The sequence below is a fragment of the Caretta caretta genome, chromosome 1, assembly GCF_965140235.1.
Source record: "Caretta caretta isolate rCarCar2 chromosome 1, rCarCar1.hap1, whole genome shotgun sequence".
Classification (NCBI taxonomy): Eukaryota; Metazoa; Chordata; order Testudines; family Cheloniidae; genus Caretta; species Caretta caretta.
In genome coordinates, this window is record NC_134206.1 from 6,913,393 (window position 1) to 6,928,940 (window position 15,548).

General features: G+C 46.5%; 2 protein-coding genes across 2 annotated transcripts; both read left to right on the forward strand.

The window, feature by feature from the left end:
* The first annotated feature begins 8,501 nt into the window (after positions 1–8,501).
* LOC125631669 (olfactory receptor 51G2-like) lies at positions 8,502–9,437 on the forward strand. Its single transcript, XM_048838712.2, has one exon. It carries the CDS (start codon positions 8,502–8,504, stop codon positions 9,435–9,437), a length of 936 nt encoding a protein of 311 aa, XP_048694669.2.
* A 3,582-nt stretch (positions 9,438–13,019) lies between these two features.
* LOC125642536 (olfactory receptor 51G2-like) lies at positions 13,020–13,955 on the forward strand. Its single transcript, XM_048864132.2, has one exon. The coding sequence runs from the start codon at positions 13,020–13,022 to the stop codon at positions 13,953–13,955; it is 936 nt and encodes a 311-aa protein (XP_048720089.2).
* The last annotated feature ends 1,593 nt before the right edge of the window (positions 13,956–15,548 follow it).

The window sequence follows — 15,548 nt, forward strand, 5'->3', positions numbered from 1 at the left end:
AACAGTTTATACCCATCCATGACAGTGCTCCAGTCATGTGAGCTACCCCACCAAGTCTCTGTTATTCCATTTACAGCATAATTCCTTGACTGTGCCAGGACTTCTAATTTTTCCTTCCTGTTTCCCAGGCTTCTTGCGTTCCTATACAGGCACCTAAGATAACTACTGATTGCCCTACTTTCACAGTAGGAATCAGGAGGCCACTCCTGTTGCACCCTACTCATTGCGTTTCCTCCCAGTATCCCACTTCCAAGCATTCCACACTGCTTAGGTCACCGTCCTCCAGCGAACCTAGTTTAAATCCCTCCTCACTAGGTTAGCAAGCCTGCCTGTGAAGATGCTCTTCCCTCTCTTCGTTAGTTGGATCCCATCTCTTCATAGCAACTCTTCTTCCTGGAACAACATCCCATGGTCGAAGATTCTCCAGCAGGGACCTGGAGACCGTCCTAGAGAAGATGTGGAGGCACAGAGATTGTGGGTGGGGGACCTAGCTACCAGTGCATCACTGAGATCTGTGTCTCACTTTGGGTATCTCTGGATCCTGGGTCCCCCTTGTCAATCCTCAGGGAGATGGAAAGAGACTTCCCATCCCAGAACAATCTGAAGGAAATTTCCATGTAAGGAGCCTTGTGGCAACTCCCTTCACTTCCCTGGCCTGCACCCTGAGTTTGTAATGTAGGACAGGGGGCTACTGAGGAGAAATCAGTCCCTATATTATTATTATTGTTGTTTTATGTTATATTATTTCAGCAAGATCACAGCTGAGACAGCATCATCCTTACCACTTGGCTGCACCCAACGTAGCCCTGTGACTAATCGGAATCATATGAACAGTGATGACATTCCTAGATACCAGGAATAGGGTTACTTCCACCTGCCTCTGAAGCTTCTGGAACTGGCCACTGGATAGTTTCCTCCCAGTATCCCACTTTCCCGCATACCACAAGGCTTAGATCACTGTCCCCCAATGAACCTAGTTTAAATCCCTCCTCACTAGGTTAGCAAGCCTGCCTGTGAAGATGCTCTTCTCTCTCTTGGTTAGGTGGATCCCATCTCTTCATAGCAACTCTTCTTCCTGGAACAACATCCTGTGGTCGAAGAATCCAAAGCCACGTAGTCTGCAGTGGCCCAGTCAAGGTCATTCTTGGCAGTACATCGACACCCACGTGGAGAAGTACGAAGGGTTAGAGGTCCCAGGGCTTGATCAGTCTCAGTAGATGCTCTGTCACATCCTGAATTCTAGCTCCAGGCAAGCAGCACAGTTCTTGAGTCTCCCAGTCTGGACTGCAGGTGGAGGACTCCATCCCCCTTAGAAAGCTGTCCCCAAAACCCACCACTCATCTCCTCCTCGTGGAACCCCCATCCCTAGGACAATGCATCCCATGCCTTCCAGTTGATAGGGTTTCCTTCTGATCCCTTCCCTCAGATGGCTGTTCCAAGTTATTCTCCGCCATAGTACATGTGTGGAGAACCTGAAAATGGTTTCTTATCTCTATTTACAATGGTGTGGATGGGTTCTCCTCTTTCTTCTTCTGGAAGTAACATACTGCCTGTTTTCTTACCCATTCTGCACTGCCCTCTCTGATTCTCCAGCATGCTGTGCCTGCAATACCAAAAGCTGACTTCTATCCAGAAAGTCTTCATTTTCTCTTGTTACGCATTACACCTGGTAGGACACGCACACAACTGCTGCGAATTACACCTGGTAGGACACGCACACAAGTGCTGTGAATTATACCTTGTAGGACACGCACACAAGTGCTGCGAATTATACCTTGTAGGACACGCACACAAGTGCTGCGAATTATACCTTGTAGGACACACACAGTTCGAATCTAGGCTGAGGCACAGAAATAAAGTCCACAACTGCAGAGTTCCCAAAAAACACTAAATTTATTACGCTCAAGCGTGGTGCCCCCCTGCTAGCCAGAAGGGGACCCTGAATGCAGATTATACAAAGGTTATATACCTTTTAGCAAAGCATGTTGCCCTCGTGCATCGGAAACCTTAGCCAATAAACAAACCCTTGTCTTATCTACCACCTATCCCTGCTTGGTGCATTCCTCGTGCTATACCAGTATGTTAATTACACAGCATGGTCCTAAAGCCATGCATCAGTAACTTTTATTATTCGGATGGGAGGCCTCACATCAAGGCCAAGAGACAGGGAGTTAGAGACTGACAAAAACCAGATACTGGGAGTCAAGGCAGGCTGGAGACAAGGAGGAGGATTTTCACAGGGATTCAGTATTTAAGGATTACTCCTCCTGGTGTATGATGTGCTGGCATTTAAACAATGGTGGGCCCCAAACCAAAATGGAGTCACATGTGCTAACTTTTCCTTAACACTCTGATGTAATGCAGGGTTCATACTTGGGTCTTGAGTCCTTTAACCTTCTCTTCCAATATGGAGGCCAGCCTGCACTTCACACAGATGGAGTCACTTCTATCCTCTGGGAGAGAGACAAACATGGCACATCCTATCCAGGTCACAACAGCTGATCACTCACTATCCATAATGTGTTCCTTCTAAGAGCCTCTTCAGAAGTTGTAGTTACTGATCACAGAAGCCTGAAAGGCAACCCCCAGCCCAACATTCTGTGGGATCTCCCCCCAAGGCAAACTCTCAGGCAAACTCCGTATATTTAGTTACTCTAACCAGCCTAGCCATCTCTGTGAGCCCCATCCACCTGTACAATGTCTCTTCAGCAGATCCTGTGGGCAGTGACTACTGTGAGAAGCCCTGGAAGCACAACTCTGATAAACCTGTTTTAGCAGGGAGCTGGAGACCGTCCTAGAGAAGATGTGGAGGCAAAGAGATAATGGGTGGGAGACCTAGATACCAGTGGATGACTGAGATCTGTGTCTCACTTTGGGTATCCCTGGATCCTGGGTCCCCCTTTACAATCCTCAGGGAGATGGAAAGAGACCTCCTGTCCCGGGACAATCTGCAGGAAATTTCCATGTAAGGAGCCTTGTGGAATCTCCCTTCACTTCCCTGGCCTGCACCCTGAGTTTGTAAGGTAGGACAGGGGGCTGCCGAGGAGAAATCAGGTCCTAAATTATTATTATTGTTGTTTTATGTTATGTTATTTCAGCAAGATCACAGCTGAGACATCATCATCCTTACCACTCGGCTGCACACAACGTAGCCATGTGACTAATCGGAATCGTATGAAAAGTGATGACAGGCCGAGATACCAGGAATAGAGCTGGCACTGCAGTCCAGTTGTGTAGCATCCCCTGTGATTTGGCCTCCTGCAGTTTGCCATTGGACATGACGGGAGTTAAAGCTGATGTACAGTAAGTCAAGCAGCTGAGGCTCCCTGTTGGCCAAGTGGCCCCCAGGGGAATGTGCCGGAAGGCTTCATAAAGGGAGATGCCTCTCGATCTGAAGAGATACTGCCTGCAGCCTGTGCAGGCTTGCCGATGACTCCTTGTCATTTAGGGTGAAGACCTCTAGTGTCAGCGGCTCCTCTTCTAGCAGGAACTGGGTACGTTGGCAGGTTTCACTGTCTTTAAAATGCGAAGCGAACGGGAAAGGCTGGAAGCTGTTTCCATTGGCAGGTGTTCTGTGCAGCGGCAGAGGACTCAGACAGGCTGTCGGGGTCACTCAGTGACGGGGCTGGAGGACAGGCAGCGCTAGGTAGCTTAGGAAGCCCTCCCCCACATCTGCCCATGCTGGGTGGTGGCTTGTTCAAGCTACACAGAAATCTGACATTCAAAGTGAGCTCGGACTGTTAAAATCCTGATGCTCCAAGTCCGGATTTTTCAAGGGGTCATGTTTCTAGAGGTGCCGTGTGCTCTGGGCTATAACGGGGTTCAAAAAAGAACTCGATTATTTCATGGAGGACAGGTCCATCAATGGCTATTAGCAGGTTGGGCAGGGATGGTGTCCCTGGCCTCTGTTTGCCAGAAGCTGGGAATGAGTGACAGAGGATGGATCACTTGGTGATTCCCTGTTCTGGTCATTCCCTCTGGGGCACCTGGCATTGGCCCCTGTCAGAAGACGGGACACTGGGCTAGATGGACCTTTGGTCTGACCCAGTATGGCCGTTCTTGTTTTTATGTTCTTATGGGCCCAATCCTGCCAGTGTTTGAGCGAGATGAGACCCCATGGAATATCAGTGACTAGTTCACAAATCGTCTCAGGTATATTTGCTGCTGGAAATTTATTCAGCAAAAGCATTTTCAAAGGTTTTATTCTCTGGCTTGATTGTGAAAGCAGGAATTGAGAGCTGCGTTGTTCTATAGTAAGAGGTCTGATATGGCATGTATCTTTTACCTGACTGGCTGAGGGCTCCAATGTTTCTGCCCTGTAGATACCCCTCAGAGCTGCAGGGATACTGGCATCTCCACCCCCTCTCTGGCCTCTGAGTGCCAGACATCAGACCTTGTAGTTTTCCGTCTCCTGGGCTGGAATCCCGTGATCCTCCCACTCTCAGGCTGGGCTCTGGGCTACCACACACTGCGGGTCCACCGGGCTGGCCCTGCAGGTCTGAGTGCATTTGGCACCTGTGGCTCTTCCCTCTGGGAGTCTGTGACCAGTGGTGAGAGGAGTGACCAGCCAGCCTTCTTGCCCCCAAATACTGTTTGATCTGAAGAGAAGGAAGAAAGTGTAACATGGGAGAATAAGAGGTTTTTTCAAACGATGGTCTGTACACGTCTCTGAGTCCAAGCCCTCCCACTCTGTTGGGGACCCAGGCAGGCTGAGAGCCTTTAGACTTCCCCAGCCGTGTCTGTGCCTGTCAGCCTGAAGAGCTTCTGAGCAACAGCTGCCCCACCTCTGGACAGACTCCCAGTGCTGGCAAAACAAGCTGTGTAATGTGGCTGGAGCCTGGAAATAGGCTCGTCCCAGCTTGTAGCTCCCGTGTTGTCTCTCAACCTTCCTGAAGTGCTCACTGAGTGATGGCTTTTCTTGAGCTGTTGCTTCTCTTCCTGCTTCTTTTTTAGCAGCCTGCTGCTAAACTAAGATGAGCCAGACGAGTTTCTCCTAATATAGGTGGAGCACAAACATCCCAATACTTAACCCAATACAGCTCTACAGCAAACATCCCCAGAACTGGGTTTAACCCACACATTCATTATGGCAGCTCAGCTCCATAGATGTCACAGTGCCGTTCCCAATGCTCCGCATTTTATGAATACAGAACACAGGCAGCCAGAGAACAATAGGCTACTTTCCTGTGGGAAATGAGGTTCCATTTCCCTGAATACTCATACACTTGACTTTGAAATCCACGTCCGGCAAGCTCTCATCCTGGCTGAATCACAGGTCCTGGGGTTACCTTGTGCTAGTGAGTGAAAGCTCAGGGAATGAATATTTTCTATAGCAATCCCAATGCTTGTTCCTACTCCGGAGACAGGCTACAGACTGACAGAACAGAAGCTGAGGAGACCCAGTCAGCTATTAAACCAGGGACAGAGGAGCGACTAGACATTTGTTTGCTGCCAAGGGACTGAATGAGGGCCGAGATGCTGTCATTTTTTCAGGTTCTGAAGAAATCCAGATGACATAAACTAGGTTTTAAGTCCCACTCTAACCTGAGAAATCATCTCTGAAAGCAGATCAGAGGGGAAAGAATGGGTTGGCAGGAGTGGACTAAAGTACAGATATGCAAATGGAATGCCTAAACTTTTCATCATAATACAAATATTACAAACCAAAGTTTCATAACATGCATCTCTAGCCAAAGCTGGCAGTAGAGTTGTTGGAACCGCGATAGGAACGAGCACTGGTAACAGATGTGGAAGAAATTATCTGATAAGTTTTTGTGATGCCCCTATTGCAGGATAATTGTAAGTGCTAAGAAGGATGGGAAAGGGTCATCTTAGTGGGTGGCCAACAGGGAATATGGCAGCAAAAGAGTATCTGAAGGCCCCTGATTATCCAACTACTTCCACTTAAATTTCCCCTAACCGCAATAAGTCTGTTATAACCCATGGAATACTGTTAACCGCACTTGGACTATGATTTACCCTCAAAACTGGCTTAAACTGGAAACATTACTTATCACTGCAATATGTATGATTTTGTCCTTACAAGGCATTGTTGGAAGGGTCTGTGGAAAAGTACCCATGCAGAAGAGTATTGTTTGAAAATGCCACCGAAAACCCTGGATAAGTCTGTTAAAGTGTATGGAAAACAGAGCAGCTTCCCACCCTGTGTGGGGCTATGCTGACTCTCCTGCTCGCAAAAAATAAAAAAAGCCTCAGGCAATTCTGATTCCTAAAACAAAGTGCAGTTAATTTTCCATGACACAGTTAATGGCCTTTGTTTTAGAAACTATTTCAGAAGTACTCCACATCCTGGTTGCAATAGGTTTGTGCTATTAATTGTTTTGTTCAGTGAACCATTGTATGATACTATCTCCTGGTAACTCACAAGAAGCTGTTTCTAACACATACATTAAGGTCCTGCATTCATTTACTCTGCAAGTCTTGTGCAAGGCTTTCCATACAGCCCTGAGAGAACAGAACCATTGGCCTGTGTTTCTGCAAAGAGCAGAGCCGAGGTGCATCAAAGGGGAGTACAATAGAGGTTGTATATAATTTACACCCATCAGCTGTTACGCACTCATGGCTGAAGTAACTTGCACTCTCAGCTGGATATTAGTGCACAACTAGTGTTTGCATTATTCACCCATTTGTGAAGCCAACCCTTCCCCCCAGCTGAAGTAACTGTCAGTCTTATCTTTTAACTTGCCTGATATCCACAGATCCTTGCACGGGGAGATGATGCAGTTCCTGTGAGGATGAAGAGAAACTTGTTGGATGATTGAATTCTCTGGAATCAGTCAATGCTGACCAGGCAAAGCACTTCAATTTCTCTTGGAGGGATTCTTGAGAGTCAGGGTGTATCACCAAGAGCATTTGGTAAGGGAGAGTTAACAGAGTTCAGTTCTGATCGAATTTATACATTTATATCTGGAGTGATGCAGTTGAAGTCACTGTTACTGAATTCAGAACCTGGCCCTGCGAATTGATCCCATGTGCTACAAAGAGGCAGTGGCAGAATTTTGACTCTGAGGATTTGTCATAAACATACAGCTGTGGGTAGCCTAGAATTCCTCCTTACCTGTAAGGGGTTAAGATGAGCAAAAGGACCAATGGGGAAATAAGATATTTTCAATTCGGGGTTGGGGGGGGAAGAAGGCTTTGTTTGTGGTCTGTGTTGTGTGTTCTCTGGGGAAGCAGAGAAGCATTAGGTCAGAAAACTGCTTCTCCTAAAATCATCTTAAAATGAGTCTCAGTATTGCAAAAAGAGTTAGTAAATAAGGCAAGGCATGTTAGATTATCTTTTGTTTTTAGCTTGTGAATTTTCCCTATGCTTAGAGGGAGATTTATCCCTGTTTTCTGTAACTTTAAAGTTTGACCAAGAGGGGAATCCTCTGTGTTTTGAATCTGATTACCCTGTAAAGTTACCTTCCACCCTGATTTTACAGAGGTGCTTCTTTTACTTCTTTATAATAATGTTCTGTTTTTGAAGAATCTGGTTTACCTATTTGGTTGGTAGATTATTCTCAAGGCTCCCCAGGAAAGGGGGTGAAAGGACTTGGGGGGATATTTTAAGGAAACAGGAACTCCAAGTGATCCTTTTCCTGAATCTTTCTCTAACTCACTTGGTGGTGGCAGCAGCACCCATCCAAGGACAAGGAATGATTTGTGTCTTGGGGAAGCGTTTAACATAAGCTGGTAGAAAAAAGGTTCGGGGGTCCTTCATGTGGGTCCCCAGATCTGTACCCTAGAGTTCAGAGTAGCATGGGAACCTTGACAGGAGTAGAGAAAGTGAAAAAGAATGTATATAATGAGGCAATGAAACACATTTACAAATAGCTTCAATGGAGGACAGATAATACAACGACCGCTTTCACCATGCACTTGCCATGTGTTTATGCACGTGTCATGATACAATGGGCCACACTCAGAAGTGAAGGGCCAGAAAGGGTGACTGTGTGAAAGTTACAACTGTAAAATCACAGTTATCAAATAGGCTGCGGAACTCCCAGCCACAAGATATCACTGGGGATCAAAGCATGCAGGATTCAAAGAGGGACTGGATGCTTCTCGGGGTAATTGGAAAATCCAATTTCATTAGTGAGCATTTTTTTTTAGAAAAGGCTTGGAAGGGCTCTAAACCCTCCTGATTTATACCACAAAATATGGCTAACTTGTGGGTGTCAGGGGGAAACTTTCCCTGAGTGCTCGTCATCTCATAGCTCCCTATTGCAGGGTTTCTTCCACCTGCCTCTGAAGCTTCTGGAACTGGCCACTGGATAGTGCACTAGATGGACTCAGGTCTGATCCAGTCTGGCAAAGCCTATCTTCCCATTAATTGGGTAAATCCAAGAGTATGTTTTTGCTGATCTTTTTTGAACTCCTGGGAGTCTCTAGACTTGCACTCAGAGCAGAAAGATATCTAGTTAAATATCAGCTAGTCTCCTGTTCTTTTACTTTTCAGGAACAAATGATGAAAACTCCTTGAACCTGCCCAGTCCATTATGTCAGCTGTCAATCATACCAAATTCCAATTTACAATTTTCCTTCTCCCCGGAATACCTGGAAAGGAAGATGTCTATCTCTGGATCTCTATCCCCTTCTGCTTAATGTATGTTATTTCAATAGTAGGAAATTCAGTCATTCTGTTCATTATAAAAACAGATCCAAGCCTCCATGAGCCCATGTATATTTTCCTTTCCATGTTGTCCATCACAGACCTTGGCTTATCAATATCTACCATACCGACGATACTGGGCATGTTCTTGTTCAACTCTAGGGAGATCAGCCTTGATGCCTGTTTTGCCCAGCTGTTCTTCATCCACTTGCTTCAATGTATGGAATCCTCCTTCCTCTTGTTGATGGCCTTTGACCGCTTCATTGCAATCTGTCACCCACTGAGATATGCCTCCATCTTAACTCCATGGAGGTTATCCAAAATGGGACTGCTGTGTGTGCTAAGAGGTGTAGTCCTAGTATTACCACTCCCTTTTCTGCTGAAACGGTTCCAATACTGTCGAACTAATATTCTCTCCCATTTCTACTGCGTACATCAGGAGGTCATGAACCTGGCTTGTTCGGATATCACAGTCAACAATGTCTATGGCTTGTCTATTCTAGTCTTAACTTTCGGGTTGGACTCGTTGCTCATCTTCCTCTCTTATGTGATGATCTTCAAAACAGTGCTGAATGTCGTGTCCCATGCGGAGTGTCTCAGGGCTTTGAACACCTGCGTTTCCCACCTCTGTGCTGTCCTGCTCTTCTACCTACCAGAGATCGGCTTGTCTGTGATACACAGATTTGGGAATAGCTCTTCTCACTTGCTTCAGTTTGTCCTGGGCTACTTCTATCTGCTGGTCCCACCCCTAATGAACCCCATCGTGTACAGCGTGAATAGCAAACAACTTCGTGCAAGGATAATCAGGGTGTTCATCAACTGAAGGGTCAGTTCCTCACGCTGCTCCCATATTAGTGACCTGGGAGTCAAAAAACACAGGCCACAGCCATCTATTCCATCCTGGACCCTTACATCTGAGACAAACAGACACAAATCTGACATCAGGAATCATAACATTCAAAAACCGGAAGGAGAACACTTCAACCTCTCTGGCCACTCAGTAAAAGATTTAAGGGTGGGAATTTTGCAACAGAAAAGCTTGAAAAACAGACTCCAACGAGAAACTGCTGACCTTGAATTAATGTGCAAACTAGATACCATGAACTTGAGTTTGAATAGAGATGGGAGTGGCTGGGTCATTACACATATTGAATCAATTTCCTTAACTTAAGTATCCTTACACCTTCTTGTCAACTGTCGAAATGGGCCATCTTGGTTATCACTACAAAAAGTTTTTTTCTCCTGCTGATAATAGCTCATCTTAACTAATTAGCCTCTCACAGGTCCTATGGTGACTTCCAACGTATCTGTTTGTATATATCTATCTATATCTTACTATATGTTCCATTCTATGCATCTGATGAAATGGGCTGTAGTCCACAAATGCTTATGCATGAAATGGGCTGTAGTCCACAAATGCTTATGCATGTTGTTTCCAGTTACACCTGGCCTGTCCCTGTACCGTCTCTGCTGTAGTCCACAAATGCTTATGCATGAAATGGGCTGTAGTCCACAAATGCTTATGCATGTTGTTTCCAGTTACACCTGGCCTGTCCCTGTACCGTCTCTGCCTAAACATCCAGGGGCCATGACAAAAGCTGCAGAGTTCTTCTCTTGTTGCAGTCCTGGCCCTTCCTGAGCGCTCTGGGTGCTGCATGATTCATGGAGCTGCACCAGCTGTGGACAGGGGCTACTACTTGGGCAGAGACATCCACCCTTCCGCGACACCTTCAGCCAGATTCTTGTTTCTGAGTGGTGTCAGAGACTTGATTTACACAGGAGCCCCAGGAGAAGCCATTCATGCATCCCCTCCCCTACTGATGGCTCTGCACACTGCACAACCACTGAGCCCTCTTCCCACAGAGGCAGAGCAGAACTATTTGTGTGAGTGAGGGTCTGACACACACGAGTCCTGCCAAGAGACTCAGGCCCAGTTTCTCTCCCCTTCCTCCGATTTGTGCTTCCCCAGGTGATTGGAAAGTGGTGGAAATGCATCTCAGCTCCCCCAGGAAGGCACGGCTAGCTCCTAGCTCATGCAGTTTTGGGTGACCACCTAGTCAAAAGGTAAAAGCAAGACACATGAAGGAGCCTTGCCTCCCTGTGACCCTGCCCCTGCCCTTCTTCTCCCCCCTGAGGCTCCACCCACTCCTCCTCCTCTTCCTCTAAGGCCTTTGCTCCATCTTTCCCCCCACAAGGCTTCATGCTCTGCTCCTCCTCTTCTCCTTGAGAGCCCTCCTCCTAGTCTTCCTGAAAGATAGAGCTAGGCTGTGTTAAGTGCCACCCAGGAATCCTGGCCCACCGTGGGGAACCATGGACCCCCTATCTGCCCTGGGCATGGGGAGGCAAGAGGAGGAGCAGTGGCTGGAAAACAGTCCCCATCCCATGACTCTGACTGCCCACAGGTAGCAAAATGGAGTTTAGTGTAAGCTTAGGTTAAAACTTCCCCAAGGTACAAATTAATTTTATCCTTTGCCCCTGGATTTCCACTGCCACCACCAAACTTTAACTGGGCTTACTGGGAAATGTAGTTTGGACACGTCTTTCCCCCCCAAATCCTCCCAACCCTTGCACCTCACTTCGTGGGAAAGGTTTGGTAAAATCCTCACCAACTTGCATAGGTGACCACAGACCCAAACTCTTGGATCTTAGAACAATGAAAAAGTATCCAGTTTTCTTACAAGAAGACTTTTAATAGAAGTAAAGGAATCACCTCTGTAAAATCAGGATGGTATATTCCATACAGGCTAATTAGATTCAAAACACAGAGAATCCCTCTAGGCAAAACCTTAGTTTACAAAAAGACACAAAAACAGGAATACACATTCCCTCCAGCACAGCGAATTTCACAAGGCAAAACAAAGAAAACCTAGCTCATTTTCTAGCTAGATTACTTACTAACTTTACAGGAGTTGGAAGGCTTGCATCCTTGATCTGTTCCCGGCAAAGGTATCACACAGACAGACAAAAGCCTTTCCCCCCCTTCCAGGTTTGAAAGTATCTTGTCCCCTCATTGGTCATTTTGGGTCAGGTGCCAGCCGGGTTACCTGAGCTTCTTAACCTTTTACAGGTAAAAGGACTTTGCTTCTGGCCAGGAGGGATTTCGTAGCACTGTATACAGAAAGGTGGTTACCCTTTCCTTTATATTTATGAAGGGAAGGGTAACCACTCATCAGTTGGTTCACCCTCTATAACACTGATAGAGAGGTATTCAAAGCTGTTTGCCTCCCTGCCCAGGTATTAATACATACTCTGGGTCAATTAAAAAGTAAAAAGTGATTGTATTAAATACAGAAAGTAGGATTTAAGAGGTTCCAAGTAGTAACAGACAGAACATCTTGTGGGTGGAGACCCCCTCCACTCCCCTAGACAAAGTCCAGCTGCAAAATGGAGTTTGGGGGTCCCCCGGGCAAGTCACATGTCCACGCATGACTGAGTTCCGTATCAGCCAAGCCACATTCCTGGGAAAGCCCAGATGTGGATCGGCATCTCCTAGTTCATTGTTGGCATAAGGGCTTCTTGATCGGGCACTTACTGAGAATAGTCTTTTCTCACGAAGCTGACCAACTGCTTCACTGAAACCTACTCAGAATTAAACAAGTATGCAGCCAATATTCATAATTTCAAATACAGAAATGAGACATGCATACAAACAGGATTAATAGATTCAGTAGATCATAACCTCTACAGAGGCAATAAAACCTGTTTATACGTAGCTTCAATGCAGGACAGCTAAATAGAATGACTGTTTTCAGCTCTATAGAATGACTCTTTTCACTGCACTTGCCATGTCTTTACCATCTGATACATATGATACAACGGGTCACACTCAGAAGTGGAGGGCCAGAAAGGGTGTCTTTAGGAAGGTCGCAACTGTACAATCACACAGTGCTCAAGTAGGCTGTGGAACTCAAAGCCACAAGATACGAATGGGGCCAAGGGCTAAGTATGATTCAAAGAGGGACTGGAGGTTAATATGGGTAACCAGAAAATCCAATTACAGTCATGAGGATTTGTTTTTTAAAGTCTTGGAAGAGCTCTAAACCTTCCAGATTTACATCACAAAATATGTCTAAGTAGTTGGTGTCAGGGGGACACTTTTCCTGGGAGCAGGTTATCTCATAGCTGCCTATTGCAGGGCTTCTTCCACTTTCCTCTGTATCATCTGGAACTGGTCACTGGATACTGGGCTAGATGAAGTGCGGGTCTGATCCACTCTGGCAGTGCCTATCTTCCAATTGGTGCTGCAAATCCAACGATATGTATTTGTTGATCTTCCTTAAGCTCCTGAAAGTCTCTCAAGTGGCACAGAGAGCAGAAAAATGTCTCATTAAATATCATCTAGTCTCCTGTTCTTTTATCTTTTAGGAAGTAAATCTCAAAACTCTTTGGAATGGCCCAGTCCATTATGTCAGCTGCGAATGACACCGTATTCAACTCTGCAGTGTTCCTTCTCACTGGGATACCTGGGCAGGAAGACGTCCATATCTGGATCTCTATCCCCTTCAGCTCAATGTACGCTATTTCGATAGTAGGAAATTCAGTAATTCTGTTCATTATAAAAACAGATCCAAGCCTCCATGAGCCCATGTATATTTTCCTTTCCATGTTGGCCGTCTCAGACCTTGGCTTATCGATATCCACCACACCGACAATCCTGGGCATATACTTGTTTAACTCTAGGGAGATCAGCCTTAATGCCTGTTTTGCCCAGCTGTTCTTCATCCACTTTCTTGCAAAAATTGAATTTTCTGTACTCTTGTTCATGGCCTTTGACCGCTTTGTTGCCATCTGTAACCCACTGAGATATGCTTCCATTTTAACTCCACCGAGAATAGCCAACATGGGGTTGGTGTTTGTGGTAAGAGGGGTGGCTGTAGCTTCACCATTCCCCTTTCTCCTGAAAAGGTTCCAATACTGTCGAGCCAACGTCCTCTCGCATTCCTACTGCCTGCACCAGGATGTCATGAAGTTGGCTTGTTCGGATATCACAGTCAACACCATCTACGGCATGTTTACTACAGTTTTCACATTGGGGTTGGACTCGCTGCTCATCTTCTTCTCTCATGTGATGATCCTCAAAACAGTGCTGAGCATCGCATCCCACACGGAGTGCCTCAGGGCCCTGAACACCTGCTTCTCCCACATCTGCGCCGTCCTGCTCTTCTATATACCAGACATTAGCCTGGCTGTGATACACAGATTTGGGAATAGCTCTTCTCACTTACTTAGGATTCTCCTGGAATACGTCGACCTGCTGGTCCTGCCCCTGATAAGCCCAATCGTGTATAGCGTGAAAAGCAGACATCTTCGTGTGAGGATAATCAGGGCCTTCGTCAAATGAAAGGTCAGTTCTTCACCCAGCTCCAGCATGTGTGAAAGAAGAGAGAAAAAACATGAGTGACGGCAATGGCCACCTATTCCATCCTGGGTCCTATTTCCCTGAGGCTCCTCTCTTTGCCTCATCTCTTCCCCCAAGGCCCCACCCGTACTATTCTCCTTTAACTGAGACTTTGCTCTCTCTTCTGGCTGCAAGCCAGAGCTGGGCCATGGTAAGAGCTGCCCAGACAGCCACAGCCACTGTGAGGTGCCCCAGACTCCCCACATTTTACCCCCAAGGATGTACAAGTCGGGGAAAGTGAACAGTCTGGAGTTCCTCACAGCAGCCAGTGCTCCCGGAGCAGCTCTTACCATGGCCTGACTCAGGCCTGCATGTAAGGCGGAGCATCGGGGAAAGTGGAGAAGCAGGAGGCAGGGCTTAGTGGGAAGAGATGGGATACAGGGTGGGGCTTCAGGGGAAAAAGGGGAGTAGGGGATGTGGCAAGTCTGAAACAAATGTCACCCCAGCAAGCAAGATGGTGGGGATGTTCCTGAGTAAAGGAGGAAGATGGGGCCGGAGGATCGGAGAGCCTGTGTTTTGGAGAAGACTAAATTAATGTGACCCCACAAAGGGGGCTCCTCTTTTAAGTGTCCCAGGCTGAGAGTAAGCCACTGCAAGAATCTCAGAGGGAGGGTCAGCGTGCCTGCAGGGCCACCTCAGGCCTGAACGAGGCACCCTGAGGTGGCATCTGTGCTCAGCGACTTAGCCAGAGTGTGCTGTGCTCTAAGAAGCTGTTACCAATGGGAGTATGTGTGAAGTTATTGACATGAACTGTGACCGTATTGATCATTGTTGCAACCAAGGTCCTATGGTGGCACCAAATATTGTAAAGCTTGTTGTGTAAGGTGTCTATGGAAAGGTTATGATTTGCTGGGGATGATCATGCTGTCTGTATGCATGTATTGTTGTTGTACTTAAAGTTATAAGTATTGGTTCTATGCTGTCTGTATTCCAAACTTGCGCTATACTTCTGGGTGACACCCCAGACAATTTGGCATTAGCAGTACCTAGCCTGCTTGATGGCCAATCATCAGCTATACAGTTGACCCTTTGAGAGAAGGCAGATACACTTTGTGACTCAGCGAGGAAGGCAGGGACATGCCTATGGACAGAACTGGTTTTACCATGCCGTGTGCTGGGAAGCTTGTGTTTGGAATCAGAGACTATAAAAGGCAGCTGCATCTTCTCCATTTTGTCTTCAATCCTGCTCCTTACCCCTGGAGGAACTTTGCTACACTGAAGCTCTTAATAATGGCCTGAATGACCCACCCAAGCTGTGGATGGACTCCAGAGACTTGATTTGAGCCTGCAGTTTATTCCATCACTGCTGCAAGCCTGAACCAAGAACTTTGCCATTGCTGTATGTAATTGATTACTTTGACCAATTTTAGCTCTCATCTATATTTCTCTCTTTTATGAATAAACCGTTAGGTTTTAGATTCTAAAAGATTGGCAACAGTATAATTTGTGGGTAAGATCTGACTTGTATATTGACCTGGGTCTGGGGTTTGGTCCTTTGGGATCAGGAGACCCTTTTTCCTTTCACTGGGGTGTTGG